We start from the raw sequence: 26,582 nt of genomic DNA on the forward strand, positions 1-26,582 counted from the left end.
CTATTTGCTCTAGGACACAATCCTCCAATAAAAACTTTAAAATATTTTTTTTATCATACGAGTAGTGCATGCCTATTTGGAATTTATCACAGGAGGTCTAAGAATGTTCCGTGGCAAGCCATTTTAAGCTGTGCTTACCACAGCTTAGTAAAAGGACCCCTAAGTTAATTTAACATTGAAAAAAAATACCTCAGAAATACACCATATCTCAAAATGGAGGCAGCTCTAGGTTATGATACCTTTTGAAAGGTGTTGCATTAATTATATGATGTTGGTTTTTATCACAAGCTCGTACTGAGTCAAAGAAAAGTCTTAAATTCATCCCCCAAGTGTTCTCCTGAACAACAGGCTGCAGCTATGTAGTTTTTTATTGCTTAATATCAAGTACTCCTTTTAACACACAGTATAGCCTACCCACTAGGCTCATTCTTCTTTGTATCTAACAGAGGACTCCATTAACAAAGCCACACTAGTGATTTTTTCATGGCAAATGCAACAACCCTAGGGTTACCAGATGCCCAGATTTCCCCGGAAATGTCCTCCTTTTATCTTTATAATTATTTATTTTTATTTAAACAAATTATCAAGAATAAACTTCTTGTACAGAATATGATTAAGACATCATTATTATAAACCAAAGGATAAATAATAATTAAGCGCAAAATTATTCTCTTAATCATTTTAAAGTCCCAAATGTAGAGATCCAAAAAGCAATCATGAGTGAGAAAACAAAATAAAGAAAAAAGAAAATGTCCAATTACCAATTAGGCGGATAGCTGAGAATGATACAAGAGTATCTGATAGATTAATTTGGTACTATCTCCCCTTCAAGGCGTTTCCTGGAGAGAAATCCCATTAACTGTGACAGTTCAAAGAAAATATAATTACAGGACTTATACTACATGTCCTCCTTTTGAGGACATATCTAGGGGTTGGGATGGGTTTTGAAAAGCTTGGAATAAATCACTGTCAGGTAGGAGCACATCCGCACATGCATGGATGCCACGCGATGACATCACACGCATGCACATGTGATGTCATTGCATTGCGGATGCACTCTTGCCCAATGAGAGCAGGCAACGGGGACAGGGCTAGGGCAGGATGGGGGCAGGACTGGGGCATAACGGGGCATGGATGGGTCAAACTGGGTGGGTGCTGGGGGCGGGTATAGGGGTCTGGATTTTCCAAATGGAAAATCTGGTAACCCTAAACAAACCCACTCAATTCCTCTGGGCTTCATTGCATTTGTCGCATGGGAATCGCTAGCGTGGCTTTGTAAAAGGAACCAAGGCTAATTTTAAAAAAAATCAGCAAAACTCATTTTGCATTGCTTTTTATGTATTTTAACCTAAACAATCATTTGCCAGCCGTCAGAATGGTGACACCTTGTGGCCAGATTTGGTGTGCTATAAAACACAAGAAAGCAAAATAGGCCTCAAGAGCAGGGACATGGAGCTTCTTTTTTTATATATATAGAAATAACCTGATATAGCCCTTTTCACTTGCCTTTACCTTTGAGAAAGAACTGCTGCCATTTTAAACAAGAAAATTTGATTTTCTGTATGATACAAAAGTGTTGATTAGAAGGGGTTTATTTCATAAGAACATAAGAATTGCCACTGCTGGGTCAGACCAGTGGTCCATCGTGCCCAGCAGTCTGCTCCCGCAGCGGCCCTTAGGTCAAAGACCAGTGCCCTGAGACTAGCCCTACCTGCGTACGTTCTGGTTCAGCAGGAACTTGTCTAACTTTGTCTTGAATCCCTGGAGGGTGTTTTCCCTTATAACAGCCTCCGGAAGAGCGTTCCAGTTTTCCACCTCTCTCTGGGTGAAGAAGAACTTCCTTACGTTTGTACGGAATTTATCCCCTTTTAACTTTAGAGAGTGCCCTCTTGTTCTCCCTACCTGCAGTTGACTACCCCTGACATAGCCTGTGGGTGAAACGTGACCATGTCAGGTCATTGATATTAATAAATTGGATTTCTTGTTATTCGGACTGATGCACTTTTTTATATGGATTGACCTGCTTTTTGGTTTTGTGTTTGGTTTGTGGCAGATCCTTGCCTCTTATTTGTGTTGTTATGTTGGTAATGTGTAGAAATAAGACAAAAAAAATCTGATTTGAGGAAGAAGGGGTTACCTTCAAAAGCTAATAATAATAATAATAATAACAATAATAACTTTATTTTTCTATACCGCCATAGTCAGTCGACTTCTAGGCGGTTCACATCCAAAGAAAGCTGGACATTCAGCGAATTACAAATGTGTGAGGGGAATGTTTCAGCAGAAAGAGTTGAAGAGAAGGAGGGAATGTAAGCGGGGTTGAGGGGAGGGAAGTGAGAGGGGTTTGGGATTGCCTGAGAGATTGTTTCGGGTTTGAAGGGGGAAAATGCGTAGAGTGAAGATCGGACTGTTTAGGTGATGAATTTGTCAAACAGAGTGGTTTTGATAGATTTTCGGAATGCGTTGTAGGTCTGTCTGGTTTTATTTATGCAGTTTCCCAGCCAGGATTGTTGTCTGTTAGCTTGGAACATAAAGGTTCTGTCAAGGAAGGATTTGTATTTGCAGCCAGTGATTTTAGCTAATCAAACTATATTAAGCTAGTCCAATGAAAAAGGTGGGGTGTTTTCCCTTTATGTTTTTGTTTTATTTCTACATATTACCTTGAATTTCTACATATTATCTTGAAGAGTGAACTAATATGGCCATTCTCTGTTGCTATATTAAATGAGCCAGACAAGACAATGACCATCTTTTACTAAGCCATGGTAGAGGTTTCTACTGCAGCCTGGGGCACTAAATGCTCCGATGATGCTCTGACGCTCATAGGAATTCTGTGAACATCAGCGCAGCATTGGAGGAACATTTAGCGCTTTGGGCTGCGGTAGAAACCTTTACTGTGGCTTAGTAAAAAAGGGGGAGAGGAGAAATATCTTTCTGAAGGAAGATAATGTGTTGAATCCAAAAATGTTTGGAATCTATATAAATACAAGGGTCTAATAAACCACAGTTGGAGTAACTGCATCATAAATATAAGTTAGACGCTGCTCCTTCTGGGAAGCATTTGATGAATATCATCACCAAGGAACTTGCATCACAGAAAATGCCAAAAATCTTAAATCATTAAAAGAATGATTGAAAGACATACAATGTTCTACCAAAGGCGCATTAACATTACTTCTACTGAAGTTGCTCCTATGCTCTGTCATTCTAGTTCTAACCTTTCTGGTTGTCTTTCCAAGGACAGATTATTATATATATAAAATTCTGAGTGTTGGAGTTTGAAAAATGTTTATGTACATGTACCTGCTGGCTTCTAGGATTTATGAATTCTGTTACAGCTAAAGATGATGGACATATTGAACAGTTATTACAATAAAAGTTTTATAAATATTCTGCCTTGGAATAGATAATGTAGAGCAGGGGTGCCCAATACATCGATCGCAATCAACCGGTAGATCGGGAAGGCAACGCAAATCGATCGCGGAGCCCATCTTGGGCTCTGTGATATACTTGTGTTGCCGTCCTCCTGATCTACCAGGCAATCAGCCTTCCTCTCCCCGACGTCCCCCACCACCCTCCCTCCAGAAGCATCGGACTGACTAGCATTCCGCTCCCCGATGTCAATTCTGATGTCAGAGAGGAAGTTCTGGGCCAGCCAATCACTGCCTGGCTGGCCCGGTACTCCTCTCCGACGTCAGAATTGACGTCGGGAAGCAGAATGCTGGTCAGCGTGCTGCTTCTACAGGGAGAGCTTGGGGAAGTGATGGCTTGGGGGCCTGTTCCATGATGGTGGCAGCGGCAAACCTAGTGGCTTGAGGGCCTGTTCTACGATGGCGGCGGCAAACCTAGTGGCTTGAGGGAGGGCAGGGAGAAAGAAATAAAGGGGGCAGGCAGGGAGATAGAAAGAAGGGGGGGCAAGGAGACAAAGAAAGAAGGGAGTCAGAAAGAAAGGGGGCATTGAGAGAGAAAGAAAGAAATGGAGGCAGGAAGACAGAAAGAAAGAAGGGGGCAGGGAGAAAGAAAGAAAAAGTTGGGGTAAAGAATGAGGTCTGGAGGAAAGGAAGCATAGAGGAGGTTGAAAGAAGGGAAGAAATATTGGATGCACAGTCAGAAGAAGAAAATGCAACCAGAGACTATGAAATCACCAGACAACAAAGGTAGGAAAAATGATTTTATTTTCAATTTAGTGATCATAATGTGTCCGTTTTGAGAATTTATATCTGCTGTCTATATTTTGCACTATGGCTCCCTTTTACTAAACCGCAATAGTGGTTTTTAGCACAGGGAGCCTATGAGTGTCGAGAGCAGCACGGGACATTCAGCACAGCTTCCTGTGCTAAAAACTGCTATCGCGGTTTAGTAAAATGAGAGGGGGTATATTTGTCTATTTTTGTATGGTTGTTACTGAGGTGACATTGCATATTTTAAAGTCATCTGCCTTGACCTCTTTAAAAAAAAAACCAGAATATAAATGATAATTAACATTTTCTCTGCGTACAGTGTGCTTTGTGTTTTTAAAAACATTTTATTGTTGGCAGATCATTTTGACTTGGTCATTTTAAAAGTAGTGCACAAGCCCAAAAAGTGTGGGCATCCCTGATGTAGAGGGAGTCAAAGGTTCTTTAATGCTTCTATCTCTAGAACTGGCTACAATCGACTTTTAGCGTGCGCTAAACCCACACTACAGCATGCTTAGCGCACGCTAAAACCATTATCGTACCTTAGTAAAAGGAGCCCTAAGTTCTGCTGTACCAAACTGTATCAGGTCAGAAGTTCTACACACGTGAATTTGAAATCCAGCTTTATACCCCTCCCCCTTCCCCTAAGGCCTGGTGAGCTGGAATTATTTGGGTGCTTTATTTTGACCTTTTAGGTCTGTCGGGCTTACACCCTTGACCTCTTTCAGTCTTTCTGCCTCCCTCCTTCCTTCCCTTTGGGGCTGGTTCATAGAGGTACCTTGGGATGGGATGGTGTCTTCAGAGCAGGATGGGGTTGTGGTCTGTGTGCTGTAGCCACTGGAGTACTGTAGCGAGTCTCGGCTGCTCTTTTGATGCTCAAGGCTCAAGCCACGAGTCAGTACCATTGCCAAATCACTGGCAGCTGGTGACACCTCTTCACCATGCTGTCAAAAAGAGTCAGAAAGTCAAGGCAATATAAAGAAACACCAGAGTCGAAAAGGATTACCTGGGTGCCATCCCATACCTTGGCAGCAATGGTGGCTGGAGACATCCTAGGCCTCTGTAGCTCATCCATGCTCATCCCCAAGTACGCAGGACCCAGTTCTGCTTCACGCAAGTGTTCCACTCGGTCCTTCCTCCGCTGCAGTGTGTTCACCATTGGCTGTTCATAAGGACTGGCTTTAGCCCAATCCTGAAAAAAACAATTCAAAACTTAGAGTTGAGCAAAATACGCCCACTCAATGCACAATTAGAACAGGGTTATAAGCAGAGGGACTGAACAAAGAGGGTATGTCAGGTACTTTAGAGTGATATGAAAACCATTTCTCCATATGATAGTGTATGCATCGAAAGCCCCATAAACATGGTTTTTCAAAGGATTATGCCATAAAAGAAATTGCTAGTAAACAAAGCCTATATCTTTCAAAAGTAGTCCTGTTATAAAACAATTTAAGTGTAATTTTCAAGTTAATTTCTAGGTGTACTTTTTGAAAATTGCTCACTTTATATTGGACAAAATTGTAGACAAAGGGGTAGGCATTTCTGGGGGCAGAGTTTGGAAATACAAGCATAATTACGGTAGGTATTTTTGAAAGCAAATGCGTAATTTTACTTAGAAATAGTACCTGCACAAAAGGCAGACACAACTCTGTGTGAACACTTTTTTTCTTAAGCAGCTGTCAAAACACATGCTTGCTTTCACTTTGAAAACTGTTACAAGTTGCTCCAGATTTTACAGGTGTTTTGGCAGTTTGGAAATTGCCCTCTTTGGAGGTGGTTTTACAGTATATCTGCCTTCACTGGTGAAAAGCAATGGCCAATCAGGGACTTCCTTAGACTCCTCCTGAGGCACCTGAGCCAATCAAGGCCTTAAGCCACTCCCCGTGCATCACATGATGCACCGGGGCGGGGCCTAAAGCCCGCATTGCAGCGCAGGAGGCCGGAGGAGCAGGAGGGACTGAGCACCAACTTTTAAAGGTACGGGGAGTGGGAGGGGGCGTCCGCTGGCAGGAGGGAGTGGGCATCCCTCCTGCCATTTGATTGGGGAGGGAAGAGAGGGGCCGATGGCAGGAGGGAATGGGCATATCTTCTGCCATATTTTTTAGTGCGGGTCGAGTGTTCGGCAGCCGCAATCAGCTCAGCGGCCCGTTCTGGAACTTATACCTGTTTTGACTTGGTCTAAGTCAAAACGTACAAGTTCTATCCAGGCAACCTCGTCAAACTTTTGATTAATGCTGCCGGACGACTAAATTTGGTCGGCCCACATCCCGCCTTACCCACTCCTCCAAAATGCCCCTTTTTCCTCTGGGCGCACAGAGGCAGTCAAAAGGCCTAACCTGCCTCTAGATACATCTAAAACCCAGTTTGATTATCGGTACTTAAGAACATAAGAATTGCCGCTGCTGGGTCAGACCAGTGGTCCATCATGCCCAGCAGTCTGCTCATGTGGCGGCCCTCTGGTCAAAGACCAGCACCCTAACTGAGACTAGCCCCACCAGCGCACGTTCTTGTTCAGTAGGAACTTGTCTATCTTTGTCTTGAATCCCTGGAGGGTGTTTTCCCCTATAACAGCCTCTGGAAGAGCGTTCCAGCTTTCTACCACTCTCTGGGTGAAGAAGAACTTCCTTACGTTTGTACAGAGTCTATCCCCTTTCAACTTTAGAGAGTGCCCTCTCGTTCTCCCTACCTTGGAGAGGGAGAACAACCTGTCCTTATCTACTAAGTCTATCCCCTTCAGTATCTTGAATGTTTCGATCATGTCCCCTCTCAATCTCCTCTGTTTGAGGGAGAAGAGGCCCAGTTTCTCTAATCTTTCGCTGTACGGCAGCTCCTCCATCCCCTTAACCATCTTAGTCGCTCTTCTCTGGACCCTTTCGAGTAGTACCGTGTCCTTCTACATGTACAGCGACCAGTGCTGTACGCAGTACTCCAGGTAAGGGCGCACCATGGCCCGATACAGCAGTATGCTAACCTTCTCTGATCTATTTGTGATCCCCTTCTTTATCATTCCTAGCATTCTGTTCGCTCTTTTTCCCGCTACCACATATTGCGTGGACAGCTTCATCGACTTGTCGATCAAAACTCCAAAGTCTCTTTCCTGGGAGGTCTCTCCAAGTACTGCCCCGGACATCCTGTATTCATGCATGAGATTTTTGTTACCGACATGCATCACTTTACACCAGGGGTGTCCAACCTTTTGGCTTCCCTGGGCCGCATTGGCCGAAAAAAAAATGTTTCTGGGGCTGCTCAAACGCGCAAACACTGCAGCAAGACAGAGGAGGGAGCCGGCAAGATGGTAAACACCAGGGGGCAGCAAAGGAAAACACTGCATCGCCCTCGACCAGGGCCGCACAAAATACGGGCCGCAGGTTGGACACTCCTGCTTTACACTTATCCACATTGAACCTCATCTGCGATGTCAATGCCCATTCCTCGAGCCTGATTATGTCACGTTGCAGATCTTCGCAATCCTCCTTCGTCTTCACTACGCTGAATAACATAAGAACATAAGAAGCGCCATCTCCGGATCAGACCTTCGGTTCATCAAGTCCGGCGATCTGCACACACGGAGGCCCTGCCAGGTATACACCTGGCTTATTTTATAGCCAACCATATCTTTATATGCCTCTCTCAAGGAAATATGCATCTAGTTTGCTTTTGAAACCTAGGACTGTCGATTCTGCAATAATCTCCCTGGGAGAGTATTCCAGATGTCAACCACTCTCTGTGTGAAGCAGAACTTCCTGACATTAGTCCTGAACTTGTCCCCCCTTAGCTTCATTTCATGTCCTCTTGTCCGTGTCAAATTGGACAATGTAAATAATCTTCTCTGCTCTATTTTGTCGATTCCTTTCAGTATTTTGAAGGTCTCGATCATATCCCCACGCAGTCTCCTTTTCTCAAGGGAGAACAATCCCAGTGTTTTAAGTCGATCCTCATATTCCAGTTTCTCCATACCCTTCACTAGTTTAGTTGCTCGTCTCTGCACCCTCTCCAGCAGTTTTATATCTTTCTTTAGGTAGGGAGACCAATGTTGGACGCAGTATTCCAAGTGGGGTCTGACCATTGCCCTATAAAGCGGCATTATAACTTTCTCCGATCTACTCGAGATTCCTTTCTTTATCATGCCCAACATTCTATTTGCCTTCTTTGTCGCTGCCGCGCATTGTGCCGACGGCTTCAGGGTCCTATCTATCAGTACACCCAGGTCCCTTTCTTGTTCACTTTTTCCCAGAGTTGCACCTGACATTCTGTACTCGTATTCCTTATTCTTACTGCCTAAATGCATTACCTTGCATTTCTCCACGTTGAACTTCATCTGCCATTTCTCCGCCCATTTTTCTAACCGACACAAATCGCTCTGGAGTTCCTCACTATCCTCCTGCGATCTGATTGCCCGGCAGAGTTTTGTGTCGTCTGCAAACTTGATGATCTCACTGGATGTTCCGTTTTCCAAGTCATTGATATAAATATTAAAAAGGATCGGCCCAAGTACCGAGCCCTGGGGTACACCACTAGTCACTTTCTCCCAGTCGGAGAACTTCCCATTAATGCCCACTCTCTGCTTCCTGTTATCCAGCCATTTGCCTATCCATCTTTGTATATCTTCCTCTATGCCATGGCTTTGTAGTTTCCTGAGAAGTCTTTCATGTGGAACTTTGTCGAACGCTTTCTGGAAGTCCAAGTATATTATGTCCACCGGCTTTCCACTATCAATTTGCTCGTTCACGGTCTCAAAGAATTGGAGTAAATTCGTCAAACACGATTTCCCTTTCCTGAATCCATGTTGACTGGGTTTCTTCAAGTCGTGTGTGTCCAAGTGCTGAACTATGCTATCCTTGATCAGTGATTCAATCATCTTGCCGGGGACAGACGTAAGACTCACAGGTCTATAGTTGCCCGGTTCTCCTCTCGATCCTTTTTTGAAAATTGGCGTGACGTTTGCTTTCTTCCAGTCGTCTGGTATCTGACCAGTTCTGATTGACAGGTTTGCAAGTTTTTGCAATAACTCTCCGATTTTAACCTTCAATTCCTTCAAGACTCTCGGGTGAATTTCATCCGGTCCAGGGGATTTGTCACTTTTAAGTTTGTCGATCTGGTAGTATATCTGATCTAAGTTCACTTCAACTGTGGTGAGGCTGTCCTCTATTTCTCCTGTAAACAGTTTCTCCGCTTCAGGTATTGTTGAGGTGTCCTCCTTCGTAAAGACGGACGCAAAGAAGGAATTTAGTTTGTCTGCGATTTGTTTATCTTCCTTGATGTACCCTTTTCTTCCCTTGTCGTCCAGGGGTCCCACTGCCTCTTTTGCAGGTTTTTTCCCTTTCACGTATCTAAAGAAGGGCTTGAAGTTTTTGGCCTCCCGGGCTATTTTTTCCTCATAGTCCTGTTTTGCATCCCTCACCGCCTTGTGACATTTCTTCTGTTCATCTTTATGTTTGTTCCAGGCTTCGGTTGTCTTCGTGCATTTCCATTTTTTGAAAGAATCCTTCTTTTCTTTTATGGCTTCCTTCACCTGTATGGTAAGCCAAGCCGGTTCTCCTTTGCCTTTAGTTCTCCGATCTTTAGAAATCCTCGGAATGTAGAGATCTTGTGCTTCTGCAATAGTATTTTTCAATAGGCACCATGCCTGATCTACTGTTTCAAGTTTGTCCACCATCTTCTCGAGTCGTTTTGTTACCATGGCTCTCATGCAATCGTATTTACCCTTTTTAAAGTTTAAGGTGGTGGTTAAGGTTTTGGCATGTTTCCCTTTCCCGATGTCCAGTTTAAAGTTGATTACATTGTGATCACTCGTTCCCAGTGGAACCATGACTTCTACTTCTGTTATCAGTCCCGTGAGACCATTTAGGACCAAGTCCAAGGTGGCGTCGCCTCTTGTCGGCTCTTTTACCATTTGCTCCAGGAAGCAATCCCCTAGCACTTCCAGGAACTTGGCCTCCTTGCCACAGTTGGAGGCTCCTAGTTTCCAGTCTATTCCTGGGAGATTGAAGTCTCCCAATATAACTACATTGCCTGTCTTGCATACTTGTTTGATTTCCTCCATCATTTCTGAGTCAGTGTCCTCCGCCTGTCCTGGGGGACGATAGTAAAGGCCAATTTTTGTATCTGCGCCATTGTGACCAGGAATTTTGATCCAGAGGGACTCCAGCTTCTCTTTCCTGTCTGTTGTAATCATTCCAACAGAATCTATTCCTTCCTTAACATATAGGGCAATACCTCCACCTTTCTGCCCTTCTCGATCCCTTCTATATAGTTTGTATCCCTGTAGTACTGTGTCCCATTTGTTTTCTTCATTCCACCATGTTTCTGTTATGCCAATGATATCCATGTTCTCATGTCTTGCTATCGTCTCTAGTTCTCCCATTTTGTTTCCTAGACTTCTAGCATTTGTATACATACATCTAAGTTCCCTTCGTGTTACCTTTTTGGACCTTCTACTCTTGGCTGTCCTTACAGTTTCATTTACGGTATCCTTTACTGCTCCTGTGTTATCTCCCATGTTTGCTATGTGGTCATCCCCTCCTGTGTCTGAGTTGTCCCTTCCTGCTTGTTCTCCTTTGTTGGCTGTGAGGTTGACCTCTCTTGTGTATGAGTAGTAGTCCTTTGTTCCTACGTCGGGGCATCCTGTTGTCCGTGCCATCGACAGGTGGTCGACTGTCGGCTTTCCCCTGTCCTTCAGTTTAAAGCCTTCTCTATTGCTTTCTTCATGTTGCCTGCCAAAACTCTTGCTCCTTCCTTGTTGAGGTGTAGTCCATCCCTTCTGTAGTACTTGCTTTTTCCCCAGAACGCCGTCCAGTTGCGCACAAAGTCGAAGCCTTCGTCTTCGCACCATCGTCTCATCCAGGCGTTGATCACTTGCAATTCCCCTTGTCTCTTTCCATCTGCTCTTGGTACAGGTTTCAGAGAAGGCCACCTTCACCTCCCTGATCTTCAGTTGTCTTCCGAGTGAGCGCAGCTGGCCCTTCATCTCTTCCCTGTCATACTTCCGCCCGCTCACATCATTTGTTCCCACGTGGATAAGCACAGCGGTGTCCACTCCCCCTGCGCCATCTATGATCCTGGAGATCCTGTTGATAACTTCGTATCGTCTGCAAATTTAATCAACTCGCTCGTCGTACCTATGTCCAGATCGTTTATAAAGATGTTAAAGACCACGGATACAAGCACCGAGCCCTGCGGCACCCCACTGGTGACGCTCTTCCAGTCCGAGTATTGTCCATTTACCCCCACTCTCTGTTTCCTATGCTCCAGCCAGTTTTTAATCCACATAAGTATTTCACCCTTGAATCCATGGCTCACAATTTTCCAATGTAGTTGTTCATGCAAAACCTTGTCGAATGCCTTCTGAAAATCCAGATATACAATGTCGACCGGATCGCCCTTATCTATCTTTCTGTTTACTCCTTCAAAGACGTGTAGCAAGTTCGTCAAACACGATCTGCCTTTGCTAAAACCGTGCTGACAGGTCCTCATCAGCCCGTGTCCGTCAAGGTGATCAATGATGCTGTCCTTTATCAGTGCCGATTTAGGCATGTTTTTAGATGTATTTTCTTTTCAATTATGAGCCCCATTGTGTATTACATAAATAGATTATAAAGAATAGAATAGAACTGGAACAGACTGAAGGTCCATCAAGCCCAGTATCCTGTTACCATGGCCAACCCAGGTCACAAGTACCTGGCAAAATTCCATGGAGAAAAACAGATTTTATGCTGTTTATTCTAGGAACAAACAGTGTATTTCTCCAAGCCATCTTAATGGCCTATGGACATCCTTCTCTTTTAGGAAATTATCCAAACCTTTTTTAAACCCTACTAAGCTAACAACTTTCATTACATCAGTGTTTCCCTAACTTCTTCAAGCCACATACCTAGTAGATCAAAAACTTTTCAAAAGAGTATCCCTGAGCTCCAAGAGCAGAGATTTTGAAATGGACATTTTATTGCTAAACAGTAACTAACTAGCCCCCCCTTTTACAAAACCGCAATAGCAATTTTTAGCTCAGGCCGGCGCGCTGAATGCTCTGGGCTGCTTCTGACACTCATAGAGTTTCTATGAGTGTTGGAAGCAGTGCAGAGCATTCAACATGCCGGCCTGTGCTAAAAACTTCTATTTGCATTTTTTTTTTAAAAGGGGGGTGGTAGGTGACATACATAATAAATAAAGATCACTACAACTGACATAAAGGCTAAGAGAAAAGGAAGATCTCCATAAAAGTTGCCATTAGTGACTAATCAAGTTTCATCTTTTTTTCTGGGACAATGAAACACAAAATCTGATTGGTCACTATGGGCAAGTTCTCTCTCACACACATCCCACCTGCCTTCAGCCACCCTGTCCTCTCTCTCTCTCTCTCACTCACCTATCCTCAGCCACTCTGTCTCTTTCATATCTGCCCTCAGCCACTCTGCACTCTCTCATAAAGCTTGTTAATTTTGCTATCTCATGAGACTGGGAGATTGCTATCTCTTCTTTAACCTTAACACATATCAGTTACTGCAAAATGCCTAAAGCCCTGTCTGATGATATAACAAACTACCCACTCCCTTTTTACAAAGCCGCAAAAGCATTTTTTAACGTCGGCTAGCGCGCTGAATGCTCTGCGCTGCACCCTATGAGCATCGGGAGCAGCGCAGAACATTCAGTGCACCAGCCTGTGCTAAAAACCGTTTTCACGGTTTTGTATAAGAGGGGGTATGTTTAAAAAAATTTTGATATCTCCTCAGTAAGGCCAATACACAATCCTACCACTGCAAAACATTATGCACAAATTTGTGAAAAAAAAACCCCAAAAGACTCAAAGGGACTCAAAGGGCAACAAACTTATGTCTGAAAAAATGAACTGTAAATATTATAAAACTACAAAATACTTACACACCGCATTTAATGAAAAAAAACCAAAGCTGCTAACCAGGCACCAGGTCCTAAAATACTAATACAACACCTAGGGGCTCCTTTTACGAAGGTGCACTAGAGTTTTTAGCGCGTGCTACAATGCCCCACGCTACACGGAAAATACTAACGCCAGCTCTATGGAGGCATTAGCATCTAGCACGCACTAAAACCGCTAGCGCACCTTCGTAAAAGGAGCCCCTAGTGACTTCTGCAAGATTTCTACACAGAAACATTCCAATAAATTCAGAATGAAATACTTTTTTCTTGCTTTATTCTCTGAGTATTTTATGTTTTCCATTTGCTCTGATTGCAGTGTCTCTGGTTTTTCTCTATTTTTTTCTTCTGTCTTCACAGTGTGTCCTGTCTCTCCATGTCCACCTTCTATGTCCTTGTCTCTTTGTGCCCATGTGATCAGTATTGCTTTTCTGTTTCCCCATCCCTTCTCTACCCAGCATTTCCCCTCTGTGTCTCTGTCCCTATCCTCCCTCCATGCTTAGCATCTCTTCTCTATGCATCACCTTTCTATTCTTTTCTGCGCTTACCCCCACCCTGTGGCTTGCATAACTCCCTCTCTATTCCTTGTTGCCACTTTGCAATCTGCATCCCTCCCTCCCTGAGTCCAGTGTACCCCCTCTTCCCCCAATCTAGTCTCTCTCTCACTCTCATTCTCCACTGTCCTCTCCCAAGACCAGCACCACCTTTCCTTCTTCTAGTCTAAGTCCAGCATCATCTCTCCTCCCCCTTTGCCCCCCAGTCCAGGAGCACCTTCTCCCTTTTCTTCCCCCAGTCCAGCATCATCTCTCTTTCTCCCTCCTCTGCCTTCAATCCAGGAGCACCTCTCCTTCTCTCTTTTCTGCTCCTGGCCATTTAAATTGACTGTTTGGGGCTAACCAAGCAGCATTTAATTAGACAGTGCCACTGAAAATATCTGGTTAGTGCCCAAAAATGGCTATTTTGATGGTGTTCTGGGAGCTAAGTCAGCACTTGAACTGTTAAGTGCCAGCAAAGGTAACTGCATACAATAGGACTGCATAAAAGTCAGTCGTATCTTTATATGAGTCACCATAGCCACTTAAGTGTTGGATATTATACTTAAACTGGCTATGCTTTCATAGGCTCTGTATATCTGGAAATTCTAATCGAACTTCATTGCCAGAGCCTGGTCATGACCCAGCATTGAATTTCCAGGTATAATACTGGTGATGGTCAACAAAATGCTGATTGTCACCAGCTGAATATTGGGCCCTTAGATAATTGTTCTTTCACACGGAAAGTGTACAGCAGGGGTGTCCAAAAGGTCGATCGCGATCGACCAGTAGATCATAAAGGCAATGAGAGTGGGCTCCATGATAGATTTGTGTTGCCTTTGCATTCTGTTCCCCCTGCTTACCCGATGCCAGACACGTACAAGTGTCGGGCCCACAGCCTTCCTCCCGACGTCAATTCTGACGTCAGAGAGGAAGTTCTGGGCCAGCCAATCACTGCCTGGCTGACTCAGAACTTCCTCTCCGATGCCAGAATTGAGGTAGGGGAGAAGGCTGTGGGTCCGGCACTTGTACGCGCCCGGCCTGGTGTCAGGGAAGCAGGGAGAAATCAGTGGCGGTGGCTTGGGGGAGGCAGGGAGAGAAAAAGACATAGAGAAAGAAAGTGGGCAGAGAGAAAGAAAGAAAGGGGGAGGAATTTTGGGTTGGATAGTATTGCCTTATATTGAAGAGTACCAGTATGACTGTTTATGTTTTGGGGAGGGGATTTGATTATCTGGTATATTTGCCATTGTGAAAATTCAATAAAACTTGTTAAAATAAAAATAAAAGAAAGAAAGGGGAGGGGGTAGGGAGAGAGAAAGAAAGAAAGGGGAGCAGGGAGAGAGAGAGAAAGAAAGAAAGGGGGCTGAGAGAGAAAAAGAGAGAGAGAGGAGGGGCAGGGAGAGAGAAAGAAAGACAGACAGAAAGAAAGGGGAGGCAGGGAAAGAGACAGAAAGAAAGAAAGGGGGCAGGGTAAGGAGAAAGAAAAAGAAAGAAAGAGAGGGAGGGGGGAAATGTTGGGTTGGATAGTATTGCCTTATATTGAAGAGTACCAATATGACTGTTTATGTTTTGGGGTGGGGATTTGGCTATCTGGTGTATTTGCCATTTTGAAAATTCAATAAAACTTGTAAAAATAAAAAATAAAAAAAAGAAAGAAAAGGGAGGGGGCAGGGAGAGAGAAAGATGGAGGGGGAGGGGCATGGAGAGAGAAAGAAAGAAAGGGGAGGGGCAGGGAGAGATAAAGAAAAAGTTGGACTCATGGAGGGACAGAGAGAGATGTTGGTTAGGAAATTGAATAAGGTCTGGAGGCAGAAAGAAAGAAATATTGGATTTAAGACTATAAGAATTTCTGCTGCTGGGTCAGACCAGTGGTCCATCGTGCCCAGCAGTCTGCTCACGCGGAGGCCCTTAGGTCAAAGACCAGTGCCCTAATTGAGTCTAGCCTTACCTGCGTACATACTGGTTTAGCAGGAACTTGTCTAACTTTGTCTTGAATCCTTGGAGGGTGTTTTTCCCTATAACAGCTTCCGGAAGAGCGTTCCAGATTTCTACTACTCTCTGGGTGAAGAAGAACTTCCTTACGTTTGTACAGAATCTATCCCCTTTCAACTTTAGAGAGTACTCTCTCGTTCTCTCTACCTTGGAGAGGGTGAACAACCTGTCTTTATCTACTAAGTCTATTCCCTTCATTATCTTGAATGTTACAATCATGTCCCCTCTCAGTCTCCTCTTTTCAAGGGAGTAGAGTACCAGTTTCTCTAATCTCTCACTGTACGGCAGAAGGAAGTGCAACCAGAGACTCATGAAATCACCAGACAGCAAAGGTAAGAAAAATTATTTTATTTTAAATTTAGTGATCAAAATGTGTTCGAATTTATATCTGCTGTCTATATTTTGCACTATAATCTCCTTTTACTAAACTGCGATAGCAGTTTTTAGCGCAGGGAGTTTATGAGTGTCGGGAGCAGCGTGGGGCATTCAGCCCAGCTCCCTGTGCTAAAAACCACTATTGCAGTTTAGTAAAAGTGAAGGGGGTATACTTGCCTATTTTTGTATAGTTGTTACTGAGGTGATATTGCATATTTTAAAGTCATCTGTCTTGACCTCTTTGAACCCCCCTCCCCCAAATATAAATGATATTTAACATTTTCTCTGCGTACAGTGTGCTTTGTGTCTTTTTAAATTTTATTGTTGGTAGATCATTTTGACTTGGCTATTTTAAAAGTAGCTCGCAAGCCAAGAAAGTGTGGGCACCCCTGGTGTACAGTATGCTGTCTGGATCAGTGAAACATACTACTTTAATGAATTTTGAATTATATTTTACAGATAGCACAATGTGAAAAAAAGAGCCCAAGAGCTTATTTCGATGGACGACTATAACAATGGGCTGGATGGCCCAAGTAGTCGCCCTTGCTGAGCCAGTTTGCAAGGGCATGGGGGAGGTAGTAGGATAAGAGAGGAAGGGATGGGTAGAGCAACGAAAAGCAGGGCATGATGGGAGGGGCTTAGAAGCGTGTATCCCTGTCCCTCGGAGGCAACTTCTGTGGTGCGTGTTTTCCTTTGATTATGTAAACCCTTACCTTTTTAAGTTTGACAGGCTGATGGCTTTGGCTGGTCCCGCATGGGGAACACATTGGGGAATGCTGTCCATGTGTTGTGAGGTAGGCCGGCGGCATTCCTGGGCTCCCCAATGGTGGTGGTGACAGGCCACTCTGGGTGATGCGCGAGGCCTGCGCTGGGCATCAGGTGCCAGTAGCAGTGGCCAGGGCATTCCCTGGTGCGGCGGGAGAGCTTGGCTTCGTGGACTTGGAGCGGTGTTCTGGGCAGTGGTTGGAGCCCTGAGTCTGCAGAGTCGGGCCAAGTCCTCCGGTCGTTTCCCCGTGCAAGTAATTGGCCTGGAGGATCTGCTTCAGGGCGGGGATACTGCGCGCAGTTCAACAGTCGGCTGGAACTGTGCTTGTTTTGCCGTTCGGCTCCGGCCTTGTGGCTCGGCATGGTGTGCGGGCGTAGGTGGCAGCGGTGCGGCTGATGCGGAAGCGGCAGTCTTGAGCACTCCCGGGTGCGTGATCCCGGGTCTCCTCCACTCAGTATCCTCTCGGGGAGTGTGCGGGAATAGCAGGTTGCATCTGTTGGGTGGACCATGGAGTTTTCCTTGAAGGCCGGTACGGTGGTGTGGCTTGTGGCCGAGGAAGCACCCGTGGTTCAATGATTACTGGCAGCTCTTCCATCTGCAGGTTAATGGGGTAGCCTTGTGGTTAGTGTAGCGGACTGCAAGCCAAGGGATCCAGGTTCCATTCCCACTTCAACTCTTGCGGGTCCTGACTCTGGCGTTTGTATCTTCCGGCTGGTCAGATTCCCTGGCTCACCTTCTGCTTTCCTTGTTGCTTGTCTGCGGTCTCAACTGCGTTACCTCTTGCAGTGCCTTCACAGCTGCTGGTGGGGGCCTAGTATTTTGGGGCTCTGGTGGGGTGTTGTTGAGAGGGTGTCCTGGGGGGCACTCCAGGATGGGGGGGGGTATCTTGCGTTGGAGGGCTGGAACCCCGAGGAACGTGTGTGAGTGAGCACACGGCAGGAGTCTGTGGGTACTGCACATGGGTTCTTCACGCTGGGACGGGCAGGGGGAGACAGATGAGGGGCCCCCGCCTCACTGCATTTTCACCTGCAGAGATGGGAGTGCTGTTGGAGGTTGGTTTGTTTGGCCCTTCCCACCTCACAGCTATTCCGCTGCCCCTGCATGCTGCAGCCCCACTTAGACGTGTCTCCATCTCCCACATTTGGTTTGGTTTTACACTTAATAATAATAATAACTTTATTTCTTCTATATCGCCATAATCTTACGACTTTTAGGCGGTTCACAGTGAAGAGAGCTGGACAGTCAGCGAATTACAGAATACAAATGGCGAGGATGATACAGTACAGTCAGTGAATTACAGATTACAATTAGTAAAATACAATACGATATAATATAGTTAGTACAGTACACGTATTTCTCAAGTTATCAGCATGGAGTTAATCGTTTAGAACTGGTAACTGATTCGGAGATAAATCTGTTGAATAGTGCTGTCTTAATTTCTTTCCGAAATGTGATGTAGGTCAGCCTAGCTCTGTTGATGTAGTTGCCTAGCCTGGTCTGCTGTTTGCTAGCTTGAGACTTCCAAGTTCTGTCCATAAAGGACCTGTATTTGCAATCAGTGATCCTTGGGTAGGCAAAAAGATTGGAGTTTCTGGTTGTCCTACTGGGAATGTGTAGCTCGAAATGTGGTAAGAGATAGGTAGGGGCCATTCCCCACACCAGTTTAAAGCATAGGCAAGAGAACTTGAACATTATTCGCGCCTCCATTGGTAACCAGTGTAGCAGTTTGTAGTAGGGGTTAACATGCTCGCTTATCTTTAGTCCGAATATTAAGCAGACGGCCGTGTTCTGCACTATTCTTAATTTTTTTACAGTTTTTTTAGGTAAACCCATGCTAAATTGTGGGACTATGGCTCATGGGGTGGATGGCCTCTGCAGCAGGGGGTGGTTTTGAGGGGCCCTCGGGGCTTTCTTTACAGGGGTCTGTGGTGTATTGGTGACTTCTGGCTGCGTGCTGCCACCTGTTGGTGCCTGCATAGCTTTAGTGGGGCCCCATTCGGAACTTTCCAGAATCTGGGCTCAGTCCACAGCCTCGCAGGTATTTCACAGGGTGGTGGTCAATCCGGGTACCCTGGTGGAGCTCGGGTAGTCTAGTTTGGAATAGCTCTCCTGCCTTCACGGCAGCCCAGTGGCCTCGGGGTATACTGGGAGTTTTGGGTATTGCTCGGGGAGCTGGTATTGCGCAGGGAGCTGGATCCTTGGGGGTTTCAGGCTGTGTCCTTGAGAAGGTTCCTTGGGGGGGTGGGGCACTCCAAAATGGGGGGGGGGGTATATTGCAGCACGCCATGGGGGGAGCCTTGTAGTGGGTGTCCCGAGTCCCCATTGTGCAGGGTTGGGTGCTCGAGACTTCTGGGATGGAACTGCAGTGGGTATGTTATCATGGCACACTCTTAGGGCGAGCCTCGTAGCGGGTGCCTCCTGTGCCCACTGGGCAGGGATGGGTGCGATGAAACCTCGGTGGACGGCAGTGGATGTGGCTGGTGATACGGCTGTTCCATGGGGCGGCCTACCTTCTGGCTGTTGCTGCATATCGGTGGATTGGGGTTTGAGCTAGGCTAGGTCCCTACAGTGTACTGCTTGTTTGTTGCTGCTGTTTTCTTCTGTTTATTTTCAGGACTGGAGCTTGCAGTGGGGGTCGCTGGTGGGTGCCGAGTGCTGGTCCTGGAGAGCTTCAGCAGAGGATGTTTCCGGTGGAGAAGGATACAGCTGGAAGACAGGGTGGTTGCTGCAGTGGGCGCCATTTCCTCTGCAGGTCAGGTCTGGAGGGGGCAAGATGGCTGTTGTCAGGGAGCCATAGGTCAACAGCACATCCTTTGCTGGCAGTTTGCAGAATGGGGGGCTGTTCCGCGGCTGTGACATGTGGCTTTCGGGGCAGGACCGGGAGGTTCTGTTGGTTTTCTCGGGTGGGGCCCAGGTTGTGTTTGATGCATGCTGGAGGCTGGAGCAAGCTGTGTGGCTGCTGCAAGGGTGCCACTGGTCAGGGGTACCCACCCCCCCAGCTTGTCTCAATGGGCGACTATAACAAGGAAGGGATTGGTGGAGCAACGGGAAGCAGGGCATGATGGGAGGGGGGTTAGAGGTTGCATGCCTCCAAGGAACACCGTGCATCCCTGTCCCTCGGAGGCAACTTTCCCGCTCACCCTCCCCTTTGGATATAGGGTTCGCTTAGCGACCCGAGCTACAAGGTTTTGGCTCATCGGAAGATGAGCGGGTATTTGGTAGTCAGCTCAGTTGAGTGGTGATGTCACGGGTCAGGTGATCCTGTAAGGGGGGGGGCATAGCGGTCTATGCCTACACCTCTAGGTTCATCTAGGGATGAGCGGTTAAGGGGATGGGAGCTCAAGTGAGCGAATATGTCTTGAGGCCCGTGGCACGGAAGAGGGACATGGAGATCCATGCCACCCCCTAGGCTCTTGCTGATATGGCAGGATCAGGGGAATACAATTGTGAGTTTTGTAAAAATGGCAATGTTTTGTAGCTCGGGGTGAATCAATTGTTCATTGCTTATTGGTAGACCCAGTAAACAACGCTGCAGCCTGATTATTACCATAAATAAAGTGTCTGTGTTTTATTTATCTTTGACATTATTGCTGAGGATATAAGTGTGAGTACAGCGAGGGGGGTTTGTAATTAAAGGGTTGGTGATGGGTTAGAGAGGGTGTGAGGGGATGACAACTTGGCCATTCCAGATCCATATGTTAAATAAAAAAGGGTGTGAAGATTTTATAAGGCATTGTTATTGAGACACTCCAAAGTTGCAGGTAAAATTTTCCAGTGAGTGATCTTAAGATACATGTTAAGAAGTATTTCCATCAAGAGATTCTAGGAACATTGTTGGGCATGAGCATATTTTCCTGCAGTATAGGCGGTCAGTGGCTCAGCTGTTTGGGGAGGCTAAAGTGGATAGGGCCTGAGTCCTTATTGTCTGACAACATGCAGAAAGAAAGATTAGCAAAATAGTTGCAGATTATATATCGCAATATCTAAATTTAAAAAAAAGTTATCAGATGACGAAGACTAACGTGACAAAGAAAATTAAACAGTGCAAACTTCAGTAAATAAATATAAACATTATATTTACACAGTTGTCTCTTAGGCTACTGAATTAAAGTGGATTAAAAAGTGACAGTAGATGATACCTATGCCTCTATAGAGACCTGCAGCTAGTCGGTCTCCTTCTTTCTCACCTTTTGCACTTTTATTTTTATTCTTTGTACATCGTTTAGGAAGCGATTTATCAAATTTTAATAAAAACTTGAAACGTGCTTGCAGCCATTCTACCCCTTTCTTTTATGCATATATCTTTCCTCCTCCCCTTCAACCCTGAAAGAGCTTGTTAATTTTGCTGACTCATGAGATTGGGAACTACAAGGTCAACAGGATCTTCATGAAACTCAGATTGCTCAAACTGAAAGCTCTTTGGCTGCTCAGTATAGTTGGATGGCAGGGAGGAGGGGGTGGGAGGAAACTGCTAGACACAGGAAGGTATATGCTGGACTAGAGTTCAGAAATGTCAAGGGTGGCCCAACCAGAAGAGTGACATGCAGGGAGCCTATGAGCATCGGGAGCAGCGTGGGGCATTCAGTGCAGCTCCCTGTGCTAAAATCCGCTATCGCGGTTTAGTAAAAGGGAAGGGGGTAAATTTGTCTATAGTTGTTACTGAGGTGACATTGCAACACTCCAATAAAGTGAAACTGAAGGTCACTGAGTAACAAAATACAAAGCAAACATGACTGCAACAAAATCTCTGCACAGGCTAGCAGAATGACATATCCTAGTCCCGTGATTCCCAAACTGGGTTCTGTGGAACCCTAGGGTTTCTCAAGAAATTAGATTGTTGAATCTGCTTGTATGAACATACCTGTATATACTGTATGTTTGCATAAATTGAGGGTTACTCAGTGTATGAAAAAATATTTTGGGGTTCTGCCATAGCGAAAAGTTTGGGAATTACTGACTTAGTCGCACAGATAAAGCACTCAACAAATATGAAACAAGGGACCAGTAGAGGTATGAAGGTAAGAAACTGAAATGAAGACCTCAGAAAGTCAAGCGCTGCATACAACAATAATAGAGAAATAGAAACTGAAATGCAAAATGCCAGAGATGTGTATTTCCAAAAGCGTGTATCAACAACACAAGTGTTGGAGGTTCAAATAACATATACAACCACACCCTCTACAACAGGGGTACCCACACTTTTTGAGCTTGCGAGCTATTTTTAAAATGACCAAGTCAAAATGATCTACCAACAATAAAATTTTTAAAAAACACAAAGCACACTGTATACAGAGAAAATGTTAATTATCATTTATATTCCAGAGTTTTTTCAGAGGTCAAGGCAGATGGATTCTATGCACTGTCACCTCAGTAACAACCATACAAAAATAGACAAATATACCCCTCTCCCTGTTTACTAAACCACAATAGCAGTTTTCAGTGCAGGGAGCTTCGCTGAATGCTCCGCTCTGCTCTCGATGCTCATAGGCTCCCTGCGTTAAAAACCGCTATTGTGGTTTAGTAAAAGAGGGTCATAGTGCAAAATATAGACAGCAGATATAAATTCTCAAAACGGCCACATTTTGATTAGTAAATTGAAAATAAAATCATTTTTCCTACCTTTGTTGTCTGGTGATTTCATGGGTCTCTGGTTGCACTTTCTTCTTCTGATTGTGCATCCAATATTTCTTCTCTTCTTTCAGCTTGTATGCTTCCTCTCCTCTAGACTTCATTCCCTCCCTCAACTTTTTCTTCCTCTCTCACTGCCCTTTCTTTCTCCCTGCCTCCCTTTCTTTTTTTCTCTCTTCATGCCCCCTTTCTTTCTTTCTGTTTCCCTTCTTTCCTTCTGTCTCCCTGCCTGCCCCCCTTCCTTCTTTCTTCCTGCCCTCCCCCAAGCCACTGCCGATGCCATCGGGGAACAGGCCCCCAAGCCACCGCCGCCCCAAACTCTCCCTGCAGAAGAGTCGGGCCGACCAGCATTCCTCTCCTCGACATCAATTCTGCTGTCGGAGAGGAAGTTCCGGGCCAGCCAGGCAGCGATTGGCTGACCCGTAACTTTCTCTCCGACAGAAGAATTGACGTTGGGAAGTGGAAGGCTGATCAGCCCGGTAGATTGCGAAGGCAACTCAAGTCTATCACAGAGCCCGAGATGGACTCAGCGATCGACTCATTTTGCCTTCACGATCTACTGGTCGATCGCGATCGACATATTGGGCACCCCTGCTCTACAATATCACAGCATACATAAACTCATGACGAGCATTACTTGGTTTTCCAAGAAAAATATGCAGTAATACTGGCAATGTGCATACACCAGAGATCCAGCACCTAGGCCTAACTTTCTAAGCCAAAAACTTCCACGAGGTAGGAAAAAGCCTCATAACCCCTCCTCCACCAGCCAATAATGCAACTAGAAAATGGAGAACTATATTGGGGTAAAGTTACTTCATCAGCATAAAAAACTTCAAGTGGTTATTTAAACAAGAAAAAAGGACTCGTGCAGTGTAGAACAAATCACCACAAAATATTACAAAATGGAGAAGTACTTATCTAAGGTTGAATCTACCGCACACCGATGATGGCCAGCATTTTGCTAAATTACAGCTGCCTCAGGGTGTGAAAGTGTTAGTTCTTCCCTGATCTCCCTGTGAAGTATTGGTTTCTGTCCTTTGAATCCTTAGCTACACAACTCTGCTTCTCTCAGAGGATTCAGGAACTCTGTGGGATTGTGGATCTCTGGTGTGTGAACATTGCCAGTATTATTGCATATTTTTCTTGGAAAACCAAGTGATGCTCATCATGCGTTTATGTATGCTATGATATATTGTAGAGGGTTTCAAAAGCTGACATATCCCAATTAATAAATTCAGAATAAAATACTTTCTGCCTTTGTTGTCTGAGCATTTTATTTTGCTATTCATCTTGGTCCTGGTGTCTCTTTTCTGCTTGTCTGAGGTATTTTTTCCTGTTTTTCAGGGTCTCCTGTCCATTTGACTTTTCTTCTCTCTCCATGTCCACCATCCATCTTCCCCTCTTCATCCCTATCTGTCTTATCTGGCATTTTCTCTCTGTATCCCTATTCCTGTCCCTATCCCTTTCTCCCTCCATGTTCAGCATCTGCCATTTCAGTGACCTTATCTTCTCCTATCTTTAACATCTCTCCTCTGCGTCCCTATCTTGGCCTGTCCTACATTTCCATCCTAAGTCCATATCCCTTGCGATCAGCACCCCTACCCCCCCATGTCCAACATTGTTCCCTCTGTGTCTCTATTTCCTCTCTTGCTCTTCTCTGTCACTTTGCTCCCTCTATGTCCAATATCTTTTCTCTGTCTCCCAGTTTCTCCTCTCTTTTCCGTTCCCCCCATCCCATTTCCGTTCCCCCCCATCACCTAGGTCCAATATCTTTCTCTTTCTCTCTTCTCCCACCCCCAAGCCCTAGCCAGCCCACTTTATCTCCCTCTTGGGTCCAATGTCTTTCCCCTTGTTTCCCTCATGAATCCAGTGTCTTTCCCCCCCCCCCACTTTTTCCTCTTTTCCAGTCTCTGGTTTTTCTCCCCCCCCTCCCCCCCGGTGCTCCAGCATATATCTCTATCCTTTTACCTCTGCCTCCAACTCCTGGGTCCAGTAGAGTAGCTCTTCTTTCATCTCTCCACCCTGGGTCCTGCACCTCTCTTTCCTCGTCCATCACCCACTTTCATCATCTGTCCCCTTTCCTCCCTCCTCCCAGTTCCAGTGCCTGTCCCCTTTACTCCCCCATCCCCACCCCCTTGTCCAGTCCTGGTTCCAGTGTCCCTCCCCTTTCTGCCTTCACCCTCTCCTGGTTCCAGCATCTCTGTTTCTCCCTCGCTGTATCCCTTTTCACTTTTTTACCCCCGTCGCTGCTTGTAGTGGCACTACTTAAGTTAAATCAGCCTTCCTCAGGGCTTCACGTCTTCCCTGTAATGAGACCTGCCCTCACAGAAGCAGGAGGCTGCATCAGAGAGGGCAGGCCGCAACATTGGTGAAGGCCTGCAGTCCTAATTGAAGCAGTGCTGCTACTGGAAGGGTTTGGGAAAACAGTGAGAGATGCCGTGGGGGAAGGAGAATATGCTGGAACCAGGAAGAAGGGGGCGGAGGAAGGAAAGAGAAGAGACGTTGGAACTGGGATGGAGATGGGAAGAAAGATGCAGGCACTTGGAGCAGCCCTGACCCAGGTGAGAATCAGGGGCTTGAAGCTGGGGAGGACTAGCCTTCCCAATCCTCTTAAATCGAGCACCTATGTATATAATGATATTATGCTGTGTGTTTTTTATCTTCTTATGGAATCTGCTGCTTATATAGTGCAGCATTGTACCTGAAATGGAAGAGATTATATTGACTCCCCTGCTCCTGACCAATGGCCAAGCAAGAAGCAGTTGATGAGCATACATGGATCAAAAGTAGGAAGTTAGTGCAGGTATGAAGAACACAGCAGAGAAACCATCCAAGCAGTGTGAAGAAATGCAGGGCCACAGATCCTGAGGGCCTGGTAAAATGCTCCTCCAGGCTCAGGAATTCCATGGGACCGGGCAATGTGCAAGGTAAATCTCATGGATGCTGTGCTGCAAAGTAATATACCACAGCTTACTTGTAGAAACAGAGGACCACTTATCATCTCACACCATGGCATGCTCATGGGTAATATGGACAACTCATATAGTCATGTGCAAATTCAGGGGATCTGCCACCAACAGTAATGATATATTCTGCTATATACTCTGTAATAATTTATTTAAAAAAATTTCATAGTTGAAATATGGGAACACTTCTCTATACATTACTTAGTGGTTTCACCCTTGTGTACACCTGGGATATGTGAAAGCCAGGAAGGGAGGGATGGTGACAAAGGCTTCACCTTTTCAGCACCTGAGCGCACCCCTGCAGTGGAACAAGAACTAACCGAGGTGGGGGAGCTGCACTCACTAACCGACTGGCATGTTTCCGAGGCTTCCGAGGATGCTGAACTGGAGGATTTCTGCCATACGCAGGATCGCAGAGAAAAAAGATCATGAAGTAGGTCAGCACAGAAAAGGCAGAGAAAGGAAGAGAGAGAAAACAGTTGATTAAGAAAGCAAAAAGCATGCAGAAAGTCAATCTTTAAGCAGCTGCAGTACAACTGGCATGTCCAGGTGTGATGTTATATAACACTTTCACCTCTATACACACACACACACATGTACAAATCTGAAAATGAATTTCAGTAACCTATGACTTTTCTTCTTTATAATAAAAAGTCATTTGAGATTGAAAATGTCAACAAAACTGCTTCGATCTTACTTCTACCCATCTCTTTGCATAGTGAAAATTTCCTCTGCCAGTGTATTATCAATTGAATCACCAGGTTATACAGTCATTTTTTTGAGTGACTATTGCATCTTGTCAGCCTTTTGCTATGCACACCTGTGAAGTCCAGACATGTCCAGCTACATGTTTCTGATGGCTCTCTTTTTGGCTAGGTTTTATAATATAGGGCAACAAATATATTGAATTTCTTTGCTACTAAAAGTTTAAAGAAACTCTTTAAAAAAATTTTATATTTATATTAGAAATCTTTAAAAATTGCTAAAAACAATTTTCCTACTAAGACAAATAGGACTGATGATAGTCTGCATGTAGGTTACTCCTTATGATTAGCTCTAAGGTTTTAACCGCATACACTTGAGATCTTTTGTCTCCTTGAAGGGAATACTATTGTTATCACTCTTTAACAATAGCGTATTATCATTAGGTGTTTTTAGGTTTTATAATGTCATACCAGCACTTTTGCCTGCCCTGCCTTTTCCCAAATGATTATTACATTACAAAGCTAATCCATCGTGACTTTCATCCAGT

At 45.1% G+C, this 26,582-nt stretch overlaps 1 protein-coding gene across 7 annotated transcripts in view; it reads right to left on the reverse strand.

Annotated features, from left to right (window-relative positions):
• The window catches only part of MTSS2 (MTSS I-BAR domain containing 2), a 296,388-nt gene that overhangs the window by 13,711 nt on the left and 256,095 nt on the right, over positions 1-26,582 (reverse strand). For 4 of the 7 annotated variants that reach the window (XM_033941223.1, XM_033941218.1, XM_033941219.1 and 1 more), the window contains 3 exons: positions 25,606-25,725; positions 5,203-5,370; positions 4,957-5,122 (listed from right to left, as the gene is read on the reverse strand). In XM_033941223.1, coding sequence (XP_033797114.1) covers positions 4,957-5,122; positions 5,203-5,370; positions 25,606-25,725 — 454 coding nt within the window. The remainder of the gene's footprint in view (positions 1-4,956; positions 5,123-5,202; positions 5,371-25,605; positions 25,726-26,582) is intronic. The other 3 variants (XM_033941221.1, XM_033941220.1, XM_033941222.1) reach the window with 2 other exon arrangements.

The sequence above is a fragment of the Geotrypetes seraphini genome, chromosome 4 (genome assembly GCF_902459505.1).
Source record: "Geotrypetes seraphini chromosome 4, aGeoSer1.1, whole genome shotgun sequence".
Taxonomy (NCBI): domain Eukaryota; kingdom Metazoa; phylum Chordata; class Amphibia; order Gymnophiona; family Dermophiidae; genus Geotrypetes; species Geotrypetes seraphini.